The sequence below is a fragment of the Lithobates pipiens genome, unplaced genomic scaffold, assembly GCF_037356315.1.
Source record: "Lithobates pipiens isolate NorthernLeopardFrog02 unplaced genomic scaffold, aLitPip1_a1.2 Scaffold_28, whole genome shotgun sequence".
NCBI lineage: Eukaryota > Metazoa > Chordata > Amphibia > Anura > Ranidae > Lithobates > Lithobates pipiens.
In genome coordinates, this window is record NW_027507789.1 from 195,166,776 (window position 1) to 195,184,587 (window position 17,812).

Genomic DNA, 17,812 nt, shown 5'->3' on the forward strand with positions numbered 1-17,812 from the left:
GCCAGTTACCAGCGGCAGTTCCCTCTCGGCAGGGGAGCAAAGATTGGAGTTGCTGCCCACCAGAAAAATAGGATTTTTTTTCGTCATACTTGCCTGTAAAATCCTTTTCTTTGAATACATCACAGGGACACAGAGTTGGGCTAATGTTCATTACCTACTGGGTTATACTTCATCTCCAGGTGAATGGACACTGGTAGACCAAAGGTATTTAGACAGGAAGTGATCCCCTATATGACCCCTCCCATACAGGAAGTACTTCAGTTTTGTAGCAAGCACTTAATCCTCAAAAAGAGAGGAGGGATCTCTGTGTCCCATGATGTACTCAAAGAAAAGGATTTTACAAGTATGACGAAAAAATTCAGTTTTCTTTATCATACATCACAGGAGTTAGGCTGATATTCTTTACCTAGTGTGACGTCCCAGAGCAATAGCCTTGAGGGGAGGGAGACACCCTGCCCAGCAATAGCCATCAGAACTTATACGGCAGTCTGCAGTACACTGCGGCCGAATCCTTGGTTGCTCGAACATCCACTTGATAACATTTTGTGAACGTATGCACTGAAGCCCAGATAGCAGCCTTACAAATCGGAGCCACAGATATCTGATAGTAGTAAGAAGAGCCAGCAACACTGTAATCTTTGAAGTGTAGTTTATTGGTACATCAGAGTGATAGTAAAACAAACTGACACGTTTCAGCAATAGCCTTAGTCATAGCTGGTAGAATGAGCTCTCACCCTAAAGGGAGGAGCCCTACGTTTCAGACCATGGACCTAAATTACCAACTGGTGGACCCAATTGGCAATGGAAGCTTTGGCTGGAAGCGCCGCATGTCAGCCACTATCAGTTTAAATAAGCTGGCTGTGGGCCGGGACAATCTGCGTGCGCGGTCACAGTCCAATGTCCGCCACAAAATTTTGTGCACAAAAGACAACAAAAAAGCTACTCTTTCCAACAGCCCCGTGGGGTCACCGCTACACAGGTGTCCAGCCTTAGCTATATTGACAGATTGTTGCATACATAGGGCACCCCACAATAAGTAAATAAGGGGATTTCACTTACCATCCAGGCAGAGGGCAACCTTGGAGAATAAGAGCCCAATCTTCGGCCATCATGGCGGGTTCCTGTCACTTGAGGAACTTCAAGGACTGGGCACCCTTTTTACGTCCACTCCCTTGGACCTGTACAGCACCCTGCAGGAATGCCTTGGCTCTGTGGTGTCCAGGATTCCACTTTGCAGGGTCCAGCGTCCGGAGGTTGCATTACAGGCAAAACCTTGCAGCATCCGTGCGTCTTCTTTGCGAGGCTCGGGTACCATTTATCTTGGAACGTGTTTCAAATGGATCCGATCGGTCAGTCCCTTGATTAATTTTAGAACCATGCTGGGACTTCAAGACCTGGAGCTCGAGCGAGCTCAAACAATGTTGCACATCCACCTTACAGACGCTGGTAAAAAAAAACTAAAGTACTTCCTGTACGGGAGGGGCTATGTAGTGTCTACCAGTGCCCATTCACCTGAAGATGAAGTATAACCCAGTAGGTAATGAATATTAGTCTAACCCTGTGTCCCATGATGTATGATAAAGAAAGGAATTCTACAACAAGGTGCCTTTAATTTTATTTTGGTGAGTTAGAAACGGGGTCACTTTAAGGGCTTGTTCTCACCATAAGTGCATGAAAACCAATGGGAAAATTAACATCAGTTTTCATGTGTCAGTTATGTGCCCTATTCTCACCAATGTTAATTTCATGTCCATTTTTTTTCCCCATCCAGAAAAAATCCAAATGTGATATCAGTGTTGTGTGAAAAGGGCACAAAGAGTACAATTGTTTTTTTTTGTTTTTGTGCCCTTGCAGAAATCTGATGTCTCTTCACCATGATGCGTGAGCAAGGCCTAAATATGGTGTTTGATCACACTGGGATTCTGTTAATGGTCTGATCATCATTCCTGTTTGAGTTTTAGGTTTCTAAGATTGGTCTTGAGGCTGCAAAAGTCAATGTAAAGGACCGCTAAGCCTAAATCACAAGTATGTCATAGAAATCGCTGATAAACATTTACTCCGTAGAACACTACCAGCTGTCACAGGTAAGCTGCCTTGAGCCTAAATCATAAAAACAATTAGATTGTATTGAACAACAGACTGCTTGGTAAAAATAACCACTTCCAGACTGCCGCATGCCGATGTACGTCCCTACTTTGGGGACGGATATCGTTGTTATGGCAGAAGCTAGCTGCCATAACCCCGGTATCCCCGTGTTCGGCTGGCGGTCCGGTACAAGATCAAAGCGTCTCTGTGGCGGATTCGCCATGAGATCACCTCTATCGGTGGCGGGAGAGGTCCCCCTTCTGCCGCGATCCGGTGCCCTCTGCCGCTTACCAGAGTTGTCAGTAGAGGCGATCACGTCTGTCCACTGGGCTTACATGGAGACGAGTGGGGAAGATGGCCCCCACCCGTCTTCATGACACTGCAGGGTGGAAGCAACGTCAAAATGTCACTTCCGCCCATAGCTCTTAAATACCATTTTTTTTTTTTTTTTTAAATGACAAATTTTTTTTTTTTATTGCATTTTAGTGTAAATATGAGATCTGAGGTCCTTTTTGACCCCACATCTCATATTTAAGAGGTCCTGTCATGCTTTTTTTCTATTACAAGGGATGTTTACATTCCTTGTGATAGGAATAAAAGTGGCACTTTATTTTTTATTTTTTAATCAGTGTAAAAATTTTGGCATTAATGTTGAAAATTCAACTGATCATGATGAAAATCACAGTGTTTTTTTTTTAACCCTTTTTTTTTTAAATCATAATAACAGAAATCACTCAAATGGCCCTGATAAAAAGTTTACATACCCTGGAATGTTTGGCCTTGATACAGACACAGAAGGTGGCACACACAGGTTAAAATGGCAATTAAAGGTTAATTTCCCACGTTTGTTGCTTTTTAAATCCCAATTCGTGTCTGTGTATAAATAGTCAATGAGTTTGTTAGCTCTCACATGGATGCACGAAGCAGGCTGGACACTGAGCCAAGAGGAGGTAGAAAAGAACAGTCAAAAGACCTGTGTAACAAGGTAATGATGGTAAAGGATAGAAAAAGATATCCAAAGCCTTGAATATGCCAGTCAGTACTTTTTAATCATGTAAGCACAACTGGTGGAAGCATTGCTCAAGCAAGGGTATGCAAACATTTGAGCACAACTGTATATACTGGAATTTATGCAGCTTTTACTTTCTGACTCATTGCTCACATCTTTTGCCGAAGCAGAGGGGCGGTCTACCCACTGACCACCCCAGGCCCCTCCTGCTTAGGCATATACATTCTTCTTTTTTTTTTAACTGCGGATGAGAAATCTTCTCCAACACTGCTGCAAGTGCTAATGTATATATTCTGAAAGAAACACTGTGTTCTCGGAATAAACATATTACTGCTGCAGCTGAATGGCATTCCTACAAAGCAAACAAATGGAATGGAAAAAATACGAATGCATCCAAAGTTACAAATTATTTAAATTTACGCATACCGCCTCTAAACTAATGTAACGAAAAGAATGCGAATGCATGTAACAGAAGGGTCGGTAAACCTATGCATCATATGTAAAAGAGGGATCGGTGAATCTATGTATCGTATATAAGAGAAGAGGGGTCGTGAATCTATGTATCATATGTAAGAGAAGAGGGGATCGGTGAATCTACAGTATGTATTATATGTAAGAAATAAGTGGTAGGTGAATCTAGGTATCGTATATAAGAGAATAGGGGTCGGTGAATCTCTATCAGATGTAAGAGAAGAGGGATCGGTGAATCTCTGTATCGGGTGTAAGAGAAGAGGGATCGGTGAATCTCTATGGGATGTAAGAGAAGAGGGATCGGTGAATCTCTGTATAGGATGTAAGAAGAGGGATCGTGAATCTCTGTATAGGATGTAAGAGAAGAGGGATCGGTGAATCTCTGTATCGGATGTAGGAGAAGAGGGATAGGTGAATCTCTGTATAGGATGTAAGAGAAGAGGGATCGGTGAATCTCTATCGATTGTAAGAGAAGAGGGAATGAGTGAATCTCTGTATAGTATTTAAGAGAAGAGGGATCAGTGAATCTCTATAGGATTAAGAGAAGCGAGATTGATGAATCTCTGTATAGTATTTAAGAGGAGAGGGATTGTGAATCTATGTATAGGATGTAAGAGAAGAGGGGATCGGTGAATCCCTGTATCGGATTAAGGGAAGAGGGAATGAGTGAATCTCTGTATCGGATGTAAGAGAAGAGGGATCGGTGAATATATGAATCGTATGTAAGAGAAGAGGGGATCAGTGAATCTACAGTATGTAAAAAATAAGGGGTAGGTAAATCTAGGTATTGTATATAAGAGAAGATTGGGTGGTGAATGTATATAGTGTATGTAAAAGAAGAGGGATCGGTGAATCTATGTATTGTATGTAAGAGAAGAGCGAATTGGTGAATCTATGTATCGTATGTAAGAGAAGAGGGGTCGGCAAATTTATGTATTGTATGTAAGAGAAGAGAGGATCAGTGAATCTCTGTATCGGATGTAAGAGGAGGGATCGGTGAATCTCTGTATCGGATGTAGGAGAAGAGGGATCGGTGAATCTCTGTATCGGATGTAAGAGAAGAGGGATCGGTGAATCTCTGTATCGGATGTAAGAGAAGAGGGGATCGGTGAATCCCTGTATCGGATTAAGGAAAGAGGGAATGAGTGAATCTCTGTATCGGATGTAAGAGAAGAGGGATCGGTGAATCTCTGTATAGGATGTAAGAGAAGAGGGATCGTGAATCTCTGTATAGGATGTAAGAGAAGAGGGATTGGTGAATCTCTGTATCGGATGTAGGAGAAGAGGGATCGGTGAATCTATGTATAGGATGTAAGAGAAGAGGGGGTCGGTGAATCTCTGTATAGGATGTAAGAGAAGAGGGGTCGGTGAATCTATGTATAGGATATAAGAAAAGAGGGGATCAGTGTATCTCTATCGGATGTAAGAGAAGAGGGAATGCGTGAATCTCTGTATAGTATTTAAGAGAAGAGGGATCAGTGAATCTCTGTATAGGATTAAGAGAAGCGGGATTGGTGAATCTCTGTATAGTATTTAAGAGAAGAGGGATTGTGAATCTATGTATAGGATGTAAGAGAAGAGGGGATCGGTGAATCCCTGTATCGGATTAAGGGAAGAGGGAATGAGTGAATCTCTGTATCGGATGTAAGAGAAGAGGGATTGGTGAATCTCTGTATCGGATGTAAGAGAAGAGGGATCAGTGAATCTCTGTATCGTATGTAAGAGAAGAGGGGTCGGTGAATCTATGAATCATATGTAAGAGAAGAGGGGATCAGTGAATCTACAGTATGTAAAAATTAAGGGGTAGGTGATTCTAGGTATTGTATATAAGAGAAGATTGGTCGGTGACTGTATATAATGTATGTAAAAGAAGAGGGATCGGTGAATCTATGTATCGTATGTAAGAGAAGAGGGAATTGGTGAATCTATGGTATGTAAGAGAAGAGGGGGTCGGCGAATTTATGTATTGTATGTAAGAGAAGAGAGGATCAGTGAATCTATGTATTGCATGTAAGAAATAAGGGGTCGGTGAATCAATAAATCATATGTAAGAGAAGAGGGGTCGGTGAATCTATGTATTGCATGTAAGAAAAGAGGGGTCGGTGAATCTATGTATTGTATGTAAGAGAAGAGGGGGTCAGTGAATCTCTGTATCGTATGTAAGAGAAGAGGGGTCGGTGAATCTATGAATCGTATGTAAGAGAAGAGGGGATCAATGAATCTACAGTATGTAAAAAATAAGGGGTAGGTGAATCTAGGTATTGTATATAAGAGAAGATTGGTCGGTGAATGTATATAGTGTATGTAAAAGAAGAGGGATCGGTGAATCTATCGTATGTAAGAGAAGAGGGGTCGGCGAATTTATGTATTGTATGTAAGAGAAGAGAGGATCAGTGAATCTCTGTATCGAATGTAAGAGGAGGGATCGGTGAATCTCTGTATCAGATGTAAGAGAAGAGGGATCGGTGAATCTCTGTATCGGATGTAAGAGAAGAGGGATCGGTGAATCTCTGTATCGGATGTAAGAGAAGAGGGATCGGTGAATCTCTGTATCGGATGTAAGAGAAGAGGGATCGGTGAATCTCTGTATCGGATGTAAGAGAAGAGGGATCGGGGAATCTCCGTATCGGATGTAAGAGAAGAGGGGTCAGTGCTCTCAGGACTGTTCAGAAATTGCAGCTTCCATGTTCTCATGACTGGTTCCCAGTTTAGATTCTTACACATGCCCAGCTATGACTGGTTCTCTTTAATACATGACCGCCGATGTTAATGAGGTCATGCTCCTTCCTCTTCTATACGTGGAACTTTATGTTAGGGGGGATGTTTCCGCCCGGAGCCATTTGTGGGCTGAACGTGGAACGCAAATACTGCCTTCTTTTGCTGATTGGTTGGGGGAATAGGGCGGGGTTTGTAAGGCGGAAACGAGAGGTTTCTCGCTTATGTGGGAGGGGATGCTGAACAGTGCCCGGAACCTAATAGGCCGCTGTACGGGAGGGCGGAGCTGAGGCTGACAGTGAGGTTTGGCGCGGCGGTGGTGGGGGATACAGTCCGCTGTGACATGGCCAATGTGCGGCTGGAGTTTAAGGCGAGCGCCGGGGATGGAGACCCCCAGACTAGGCCCATCCTTATCCTGGGACAGCTGCCTAACCTGCAGCGGCTGCCGTGGGCCGAAGTGAGAGGGAAGCTGCAGCCCCGGGTCACCGAGGAGGTGAGCACGCTTCCTGCAGGCCTCTGTTTACTCACTAGCGCCGTAACCCGGGGCAACCGGTAGGATACGCCCCTTTCTGCATGGTTGCTTACCTACTAGAGAGGTAACCCAGGGCAACCATCCAGGACACGCCCCCTTTCTGCTCTGACTGCATGGTTGCTTACCTACTAGAGAAGTAACCTAGGGCAACCATCCAGGACACGCCCTCTCTGCTCTGATTGGATGGCTGTGTATAAGATTTTTGGGAAGCTTTTCAAGACCAGCTAACTGAAGGTATTTTTTATTTTGGACAGAGTGGAGAGGGATTAGAACTTCTGTCCGGTTCAGGTGGAGATTCGCCCCATTTGTCCTGTTTACCGATATCCTTGAAAGTGAAAGAAAATCCCAAATGTTTGGTTGTCACCAAAACAGGAATAGAGGGGAAATCTTCCAGTGGGGACACCCATGGATTCCTTTGTTTCCTCACATATGGTAACCCATCACATTTGGCTACCCGCTGGACTGCGCTTTAATGGCGCCGCCGCCATATGCCTCCCACCCCTGAGTCCAGGTTCAAGCCCCATCATCCAAGTGGACATAGAGTTCGATTATGTTTATGCTGAGCGAAGCCGTGCCCGAAGCGTGGTGAGCTGCCGCGCGTTGGAACGCATATAGTGGTGTCGCGCATGTGCGCTCCAGCGGGTAGCAAAATGTGATGGGTAGCCGAATGTGACGTGACACCTTCACTTTTTGGAGGGATCTCCTTTTACTTCCTGTTTGGCTATAGAACAGGAAGTGAAGGGAAATCTCCCAGATGGGACACAGATAATAAATAACGGTGGTTATAGCTCCCCCTTACCCCTATCCTGAATGGGGGGAAAAGAGTTTAGTTGTTATTTAATGTCTGATGGAGATCTGTCCGTGTATGGGGGGCGGGAGGGGGGGATATCTGTACATGGTTGGAGAGCAGCTGGCATGGAGAATGCTCAGACATGAAGCCTGGTGTGTTCTGCGACTGCCTGTGCCGTCCTCTTACCTCTGTACTGGAATCCAGCCATCCCCTGCCAACCACACAGGCTCAGGCTCTCAATGCTGGCAATGGCGGAGTGCTTTCTTAACCACGTGCCTACCGGCACTTCACCCCCTTCCTGCCCAGGCCAATTTTCAGCACTCTCACAATTTGAACAACAATTGCGCGGTCATGCAGCACTCTACCCATATGACATTTTTATTATTTTATTTTTTTTGAGACAGAGCTATCTTTTGTTGGTATTGAATCACCACCGGGGGTTTTCATTTTATTTTATTTTTTATTTTTAGCAGAACAAATGAAAAAAGACAGAAAATGCAGGAGAAGAAAGAGGTTTTTTTTTTCTTAGTTTCCGTTAAATGTTCTAAATAAGTAATTTTTCTTCTTCAGGGTGCGCTGGTGATGGGCATCACTGATGGGTACAGATTGGCAGCGTTTGTGGGCACTGTTGGGATCGGTGCTGATCTCCCCTGAGTAGATTTGTTGGTTATCGGCTCTCCTCACCTCACACACTGTCAACGTTCGGAAAGGATAGCCAATAACTGGCAAATCCAGTTTACACTGTGATTGGACACAGCTGGTCATATGGTAAAGGGGCGCTGTAATTGGCTCTTTACCCCAATCTGTAATCGGCTGTGTCCTAAAGACACGGCAGTCAAAGATCCCTGCGGATGCACGCAGCAATGTGAGCCTGCGCTGTAGCCGTCTTTTGGATATAACGCAGGCAGGAAGAGGTTCAACAAGAATTATTCGTCTATATACATGCGATTGGCCATAACGTTATGATCACCCGTCAAAGTATGGATGTCACTAGACCTCTGAAGGTATGCTTGGCACCAAACCACCAGTAGCAGATCATTTAACCTCTTCAATACTGGGCACGTTCGCACCTTTCTGTCCTTTCTGTGGTTAAAGTGGAACATCACTCTCTCAATCAACATTGATCATTTTTAATCCTTATGCTGCTAGCATTAGTAAATAGGAAAGTATATCATATGTAAGTGTATGTATATATGTGTGTGTGTGTGTATATATATATATATATATATATATATATATAATGTGTGTGTGTGTGTGTGTGTGTCTATATGGATAGATATAAAATTAGGGGCGCAACGGATCGGCACAATCCAAACGGGTCACCCCACTCGGATCGGCGTGGTCTCGGCCTTAGGAAAGGCCGCAGCTTCGGCCCAGTTCCCGGAGCGGTGGCCATCTTGGTACACCCATCGGCGTTTACAATGTGATTGCTCCGTGATGGAGTGATCACCTGTAAACAAACCGGCGTCATGATGACGCCGTTTCTCTCTCCCCTCTCTATACTGATCTGTACAGTGGAGGGGAGAAATCGGATGGCAGCCACAGCCATTCCAGCAATACCCTGCCAATACTCTGCAATGCATACCCTGCCAATACTCTGCAATACATACCCTGCCAATACCCAGCCATACCCATCCATGCTCAGCCAATATTACATTGGGGGAGATGACGTGGATATTACAGTGGGGGAGATGTATATTGCAGTGGGGACTATATGGTGGTGGCATTTTCAAAGGTTTTTGCAAATTCAATTATTTGCTGATCCGAGATCCGATACGTGAGTTTTTTGATCCGTTGCACCCCTAATATATTATAAAAAAAATCTTTCATATATTCCATTTTTTATTTTTTTGAACATTTCTTCTGTTACTTGCTGGTTCCCTCGCCTAGGCAAATGATGTCATACATCCCAGGAGAGGAGGAGGGGTTTTCTGAGCTAAACGCGCCTTTTTTGCATGGATGCAGGAAGTAACTGCTACATGAATCATCTACCCTTTCTCATGATGGCCCTGGCCAGAAATGATAGTGGGGTGTTTTTTTTTTTTTTTAAAGTGACTTCTCTGGAGACATGGCTGGATATATATGTTTGCTTTGAATATTAAAAATGAATTAACCACTTGCCACCAAATCACGTACTTGCTGCATCATTTGACTTGAAGTGATTGTACTGGGATGATGCTTGCAGCTGCAGACACCACCCCAGTGCCATTTTTTTTTAGAGCCAACGGTTGTCTGTCTTGTAATAACAATCGGAGCGGGTAACTAGCTGCTCGGTTGCTATTACAAGCAGTGGGATAAGTTGTCCCCCCTCCCTCCACCTTTCGCGGCTTTTTTGGGCTCTGCTGTCTCAACGGGAGACCCGAGCTACCAGCCGGCATGTCTGCCACCTAGTCTGACACCAATACAAAGCTGGAATTGGCTTTGATCGGCTCTCCGCTATGGTGACCCAGAAGTGATGACATCACCTCTGGTTTACCTGGATGTCAATTTTTTTTTTTTTTGAAACTCAAAAGTGTTCAGAAACGCCAATCTTGGTGTTTTGAATGCTTTTAAGGGCAAAGGAGGCATTTGGGATCTTATAGACCCCCCAGATCTCTCCATAAAGACTACCTGTCATGTTCCTATTGCTGTCACAGAATGTTTAAAAAAAAATAAAGCAATAGCTATCAATGGAGACTGTTCACACATGTCCGGGACGGCCACGTTGCAGCTTTAAAAAGGGTCCTGTGCATTTTTGGACCCGGACTGCAAACCACAGCTTGACAGATCTGCGGGAAAATTGCTGATTGCTGGCACAATGCTTTATTTAAAAAAAAAAGTGAACTTATCCTTTAAAAAAAAAATCACCAAATTGAAATAAAAAAAAAAAACACTTTATTTCATTTGTAAAGACAACTTTGTAACGATTTGTACCAGAATTCTAACTTTAGGCTTCATGCACACGAAACGCTGTTAAACGCGTGTTCAGAGGCAGTTGGACACTTTGTTATCCTACGTGTCCATGTACACAGTCTCGTTTTTTGCCGCTTTTATGTAGTTGCGTTTACCCTCGTTTTTCCACAGAAGCAAAAAAATGGGTTCAGACGCAAAAGTTTCCACATTTCAGACGCAAAACTACGCTACCGCGTTTTCGTTTATAAGCTTTTTAAAGGTGACCTATTTTTTTTTTTTTTTTTTTACATTAAAAATCGCAAAAATGATTGCAAATGATGAAAAACCATTAAAAAAAATATTTTAAGTGGACAATCCACAACTTGTGGCAAGTGACATGGCAGGTGACGTGGCAAGTGGACAATCCACAACTTGTGGCAGGTGACGTGGCAAGTGGACAATCCACAACTTGTGGCAAGTGACACGCTAAATACAAGTACACTGCTGCTCCCACAGCTGCTGCTACTCACTCTGGTCTCACAAAATTGCTGAAATAGTTAATAATACTGTTTTTTGAGCTGGGGAGGGTCTATGATGTTAGCTTAACTAAACGCTTCTAGACGCAAACGTAAAACGCCGCTAAATCGCGGTAAAAATCGCAGCCAAACGGGCGTTTCTAAACGCCGGTTTCAGCTTTTAAAAACGTGTCCAGCAGAGTTTGCATCTGCGTCTCGTGTGCATGAAGCCTTAGTGTTTTTTTTTTTAACCACTTCCCAACCAGCGCACGACGATGTACGTCGACAGAATGGCACGGGCAGGCATATTGGCGTACAGGTACGTCCAATATTCAATGCCGCCCTGCTTTCGGGAGCGTGCCGCCGGCGGCGCGCTTCCGCGCTGGTCGGGACCCCGTGAGTCCAGTCGCAGGACCCGCGGACTCGATCGCCGCGGGCATCCCCGCGATCGTCTCACGGAGCGGCCGAATGGAGGAAATGCTGTGTAAACAACATTTCTCCATTCTGCCTAGCAACTAGTGACGCTGATCTCTGCTCCATGTGATTGGAGCAGAGATCAGTGTTCACTAAATGAAAGCCCAACCCCCCCCACAGTTAGTAGCACACCCCTAGGAACACTTAACCCATACACTGCCACCCACTGGTTAACCCTTTCACTGCCAGTGTCATTTACACAGGAATCACTGCATTTATATAGCAGTGATTATTGTATAAATGACAATGGTCCCAAAAATGTGTCAAAAATGTCCGATGGGTCCCCCACAATGTCGCAGTCACAATAAAAAATCGCTGATCGCCGCCATTACTAGTAAAAAAAAATAATAAAAAATTATTAATAAAAATGCTATAAAACTATCCCTATTTTGTAAACGCTATAACTTTTGCGCAAACCAATCAATAATCCCTTATTGCGATTTTTATTTTTTTTTATTTATTTTTTTTTTACCAAAAATATGTAGAAGAATACGTATCGGCCTAAACTGAGGGAAAAAAATGTTTTTTTATATATTTTTGGGGGATATTTATTATAACAAAAAGTAAAAAATAATGCGTTTTTTTTTTTCAAAATTGTCGCTCTATTTTTGGTTATAGCGCAAAAAATAAAAACCGCAGAGGTGATCAAATACCACCAAAAGAAAGCTCTATTTGTGGGAAAAAAGGGACGTCAATTTTGTTTGGGAGCCACGTCGCACGACCGCGCAATTGTCAGTTAAAGCGACGCAGTGCCGAATCGCAAAAAGTGGTCTGGTCTTTGACCAGCAAAATGGTCAGGTCTGAAAGTGGTTAAACAGGAGAAATTCTACACATTTTATGTGCAGTAACTGTTTTTAAACTAACACTGCTCCCCCCCCAAAAATGTTTTTAACCACTTGCTTACTGGGCACTTAAACCCCCCTCAGTCCCAGACCAATTTTCAGCTTTCAGCGCTGATGCACTTTGAATGACAATTGCGCGGGCATACAACACTGTACCCAAATGACATTTTTATCATTTTTTTCCCACAAATAGAGCTTTCTTTTGGTGGTATTTAGTTACAGCTCGGAGTTTTTTTTTTTGCTAAACAAACAAAAAAAGATGCAAAAAAAATTAATAAATAAATCATGTTTTAATAGTTTGTTATAAAATTTTGCAAACGGGTCATTTTTCTCCTTCATTGAAGTGCACTGATAGGCTGCACTGATAGGCTGCACTGATAGGCTGCACTGATAGGCTGCACTGGTGGGCACTGATGGGCTGCACTGGTGGGCTGCACTGGTGGGCACTGATAGGCATAGTTAAGGCGGCACTAATAGGCACAGATAAGGCGGCACCGATGGGCACAGATAAGGCGGCAAAGATGGGCACAGATAAGATTGCACGGATGGGTGGCACGGATAGGTACCACTGATAGATGGGCACTGATAGGTGGCACTGATAGGTGGCACTGATAGGTGGCACTGATAGGTGGCACTGATGGGCGGCACCTTTGAGGCAGATTGTGGGCTGTCAGCGCGAGGAGGAATAATAGCCGATTACCGGCTCCGTTATATCACATGATCAGCTGTCATTGGCTGACAGCTGATCATGTGATAAGGGGTCGGGATCGACCCCTTGCACGGATCGGTGATCAGGCGAGTCTCATGGACTCGCCGATCACAGAGCGTGCCGCGCGCGCGCCCCTCAGGGGGCGCGCAGGCCGCTCGTACACTGGACGACGTCAATAGACGTAGTCCCGGAAAAGGAGATCCGCGATGTAGCCGTCAATTGACTATAGCGTGGATCTCAAGTGGTTAAAAAGTGCATTATTTTGTTTAGTTTCTACTAAGACCCCATACAACACTATTCAACTTTTTGTTTTCTGATTTCCTTTAGATTTACTAAAACCATGTAGTGCAAGGGCCTGCCTGATTACAAATTTTAAACTCTTTAAGGTTTGACCTCATATTATATGGTTTTGGTAAATCTGAAGGAAAAAATCTACAGAACATTGTATAGTGTTTATCCAGCTTAAGGCTCCTTTCACATGGGGGTGGGCTGATTGTCAGTTTTTTGACACCCCCAACTGCATCCCCCCCCCTCCCCCTATTGCCCTCTATGGAGTGGTGGATGTCAACTGATAGTCCTGTCAGGTAAAAAAAAAAATTCCCCATCCGTCTGGAGGATTGGATCAGATGACGGTCGGATGAAAATGGACAGGCCTTTTTGTTTCCATCTGACCGCCCATGTAGGAGAGCAGGCCGTGTCTGTTCCACATAAGCGGAGCTGACACAGACCTGGCATGAGTAGACAGATTCCTCACTGAGAAAGCGGACTCTGCCCATCTCGAAGGGGCCTAAGGAATGTAAAAAGGTAATTGTTTCAAGACCATATCGTGTTAAGAAAGCCTTGTTTTTCCTTAAAACAATGTGTGCGTTACTTTGTTATCTTTAGTAATGACAAAGGTATTTCCAAATAAACCGGTCCATAGCAGAAATGTAAAAATTCCATAGGGGTGAAGTGGTTAAAGATGAGTTCCAGGATTTTTTATATCATAATGGCATTGTCCCAGCTTGGACTAATGTAACTATGTATATACTCTACCTAGTCGATACCCCTGGAAGCTGTACATCTCTGTAGTAGACACCGCTATACTTGTCATCTCCACTTGCTTATGGGTCGTGTGCCAAGCGGCCAGCCTGATGCATTTAGAACACAGGAGATCAGCTGCTCAGCATGGGTGCCATTCAGGGAATGCTTTGCATTTTGTGTATTCATGCAATGCATTGTCTCCTGTGTTTACACTGCATCAGGCTGGTTGCTCTCCATGGGACCTGAGAGCAAGTGGAGTAGTGATCGGTGATTTCCAGCCTCCAGGGGTATCGGGCAAGCTGGGCCAATGTAACTATGTCATATTTACCCCCGAAATTCATATTTCAGACAAACCTGTACAAAGTCATAGGGAAGCTTTAAATAGAACTTGCTGTATCATGTTTTAGATTCTTTTTCTACATAGCGCCAGAGAAGGAAGATAAAAAAGGAAATTGTTGATCAGTCTACTAGAGATCTAGCACTGTACAGACGGGCAGAGGCTCCAGTTATCCTATATCTTCTCCAGGAATGTCTGTGTGCATATATTACCATCTGTCTTGCCAACCACGGGCATGCTGGGTCTTCTGGCTGCATAACAGCTGGCTCTGAATCTGTACAGAGTCAAAGGTGATTCTTCAAGGAGCTGTTTAGTCTGATTTTTCTAATCTTATAAGTATATTATTATAAGAGGACTTTTGTATCTTGTGGACTTTGTACAGCTCAAAGTTGCAAAACCTGCCATCTGTTTTCAGTTTGGGAATTAGCCAGAATAAATGATATGCAGAAATCGAGCTTAAAGCCTAACTCTATGCTTAATGGCCTGTTAGTTTGTTTGGGCCAAACTGGCCCAAATTTACTGGTTGCCCACAATAACGGGTGCACTTTTGCTAGGCATGCTGTAGTAACCGTATGGAGCCTCGGCTACATTCAGTATACAGCACTGAGACAGGGACTTCTCATCCCACTCCAGGAACAAGATTGAGTTGAGCTGAGCGATGCTGTATTCTGTGAATGAATACACAGCTCCCATTGAATGGCTGAGACAGAGAGGTGGGAGTGGATGATGTCACAATCTCTACCTGAGCCAATCGGAGGAAACTTTGTATTCATTCGCACAGAGCTTCCCATGAATGGCTGAGAAGCACTCAGCCTGACTCTATTTTTTTCTTTTTCTGGTGGAGCACAGCTCTGTATACTGAATGTATCTGAGGCTACATACTGTTTATACAGTGTGACTAGCAATCATGTCTGTTTGGGCCAGCTTGGCAAAAATTAATTAATCATGGGGTTAGGCTTTTAAAGCAATTTTAAACCCAAAAACAATGTCTAGTGCAGCCTTAAATCTTTAAATGCATTAGTTTACATTTTATTAGCCCCCCCCCCCCCTTTTATTTCCCTCTGGTGATGTAACCAGTAACACATTTCCAGTCTAATGCTGCGTACACACGATCGGACATTCCGACAACAAAATTCATGAGATTTTTTTCTGACGGATGTTGGCTCAAACTTGTCTTGCATACACACGGTCACACAAATCTTGTCAGAAATTCTGAACGTCAAGAACCCGGTGACTTACGACGAGCCAAGAAAATTGAAGTTCAATAACCAGTGCGTCTCTTCTGCTTGATTCCAAGCATGCGTAGAACTTTGTGCGTCTGAATTGTGTACACCCGATCAGAATTTCCAACAACGGATTTCTGACAATGGAAAACTTGAGATCCAGATCTCAAATTTTGTGTGTTGCAAATTCCGATGGAAAATGTCCGATGGAGCTTACACACGGCTCCAAAACTCTCATCGAACATTTTCCGTCTGAATATCTGACCGTGTGTACCCGGTATTAGGGTGTTTCCATTTTGGATGGAGGAGAAACGGACACCTTTGAACGGCCTGGGGTGAGGGTAGTGTAAAGCTGGCCATAAATGGATAGAATTTTAAACAAAATTTCTTAAATAAAAGGTAAACTTATCAGAATGTCCCAGCATTTAGGGCAGGGGTGCTCAACCCATGGCCCACGACCTCATGCCCTGGGATGGTGGGTCGGCAAACCCAGATTGCAATAAATGGGTTGCTGACGCACCATCCCAGAGCATCAGAGTACAGTGGAGGAAGCAGGAGCTGCATAAGCTGATGCGTCCTCCGTAGCGCCAACTCCTGTCGCAGGTCGAGTGATAGCTGGGACCTTTCTAGCAGTCTGGAGAGCAATGCCAGCAGAAGCTGGAAGATGACAAGGTCAATATATTAAACATCAGATACGCTGCACTTTTGCAAGAAGCATGTTGGTACTTAAAAAATAAAACAAACATAAAAAGAGTTCTTGAGCTGCTTTCACACTTATCCACAAGTTTATCACAGTGCACCTGTGGGTTAGTTGCACTGAGTTATAGACTTGTATTGTATGCTTCTATAAACGACTAAATGCAGGCATTTTGATGCACTTTCAGAAAGTGCATCACACATAGAAGTCTCTGGTAAAGCACAGGAAAGTGCAGGGAAATCACAGCTCGTCGGTGTAAAAATGTGGTGCTCTCTTGGAATTGCTCATTGTTATTCCGTTCCCTTGAACTGAGAATACAACCAATTTGTGGTTGTAAATATACTATCTGTGCTCACCCCTCTACTAATATATGCTGGCATCAAAGCTTACCTAGAGCACCATAACACATGGCCTAGATCAGGGGTCTCTAAAGTTTCTAAACAAAGGTCCAGTTTACTGTCCTTCAGTCTTTAGGGGGGCCGAACTGTGGCCATCAGGAGTACAGCGTTTAGTAGGGGTAAACAATCCCCCACTACAGGTGTCATTGGTAGGGTTGCAACCTCATCCCTCAACCAAACGTATTAATTACACAGGTTCTGTATCTGATTAAGGTGGTAATGAAACTCACTTGGTACCTTATCTGCTTTAAGTTAATCTTTGAACCTTTGTAATTCATATGTGTTCATATTTAAAGGGATGAGGTGGCAACCCTAGTCATTGGGTGGAATTGTGCCCCTTCATTGGTGTCTTTGGGAACCATTGTTGGTGTCATTGGGAGGAATTGTGCCCCTTCATTGGTGCCTTTTGAAAAAACCCATTGTTGGTGTCATTGGGAGGAACTGTGCCCTTTACTGATAAAAGCAAGAAAAGGCCCACATCCGGCCCCGAGCCTAAGTACGAAGAACACTGGCCTCAATCAAGGATTCCTTTCTGTTTCCTGCGTCTATCCTAATTCTAACCCACCATGACTGGAGGAGGGGAGGCCACATAAAGATCCTTATTTTTCCACATGTTCCTAACCATTAGAAGCCTGGGGACCACATCAGCAGTAAACGTGTATATATATTATTGCCATTTTAGATACAAACGCTGCTTGGCACAATTTTTGTAAGGCAGGAATGTGTTGGCTGTGTATAATGTTTGTGTTTTTATTTGTCTCCAGGTATGGAAGGGAGGTCTGAGTTCTTTAAGCCCCAACCCCACAGACAGCTGTCCCCTCTACCTGAATCTGGCTACCTTAGCGGCTCTGCCAACCCGAGTCAGCCGACACAACAGCCCTTCCGCAGCTCACTTCATCACGCGCCTGATCCGTAACTGCCTCCCGCCTGGAGCAAACAGATGTATCCTCGTAAGTTAAATTGCTAATTGCTAGAACCTTTGTACTGGGAATTGTGGTGTCCTGAATAATTTTTACTGCTATTTGAAGGGAAAATACACCTAAAACTCAGATTTAAAAAATAAATGGCAACAATTTATATAACAGATTTAGCTAGCTGCAATGGGTGACCTTTACAGACCC

At 43.9% G+C, this 17,812-nt stretch overlaps 1 protein-coding gene across 1 annotated transcript in view; it reads left to right on the forward strand.

The window, feature by feature from the left end:
- Window positions 1-6,552: 6,552 nt before the first annotated feature.
- Window positions 6,553-17,812, forward strand: part of NPEPL1 (aminopeptidase like 1) — a 30,677-nt gene continuing 19,417 nt past the window's right edge. Inside the window, exons 1-2 of the mRNA XM_077460239.1 lie at window positions 6,553-6,773; window positions 17,456-17,641. Of these exons, the coding sequence (XP_077316365.1) occupies window positions 6,624-6,773; window positions 17,456-17,641 (336 nt within the window). The 5' untranslated portion in view covers window positions 6,553-6,623. The remainder of the gene's footprint in view (window positions 6,774-17,455; window positions 17,642-17,812) is intronic.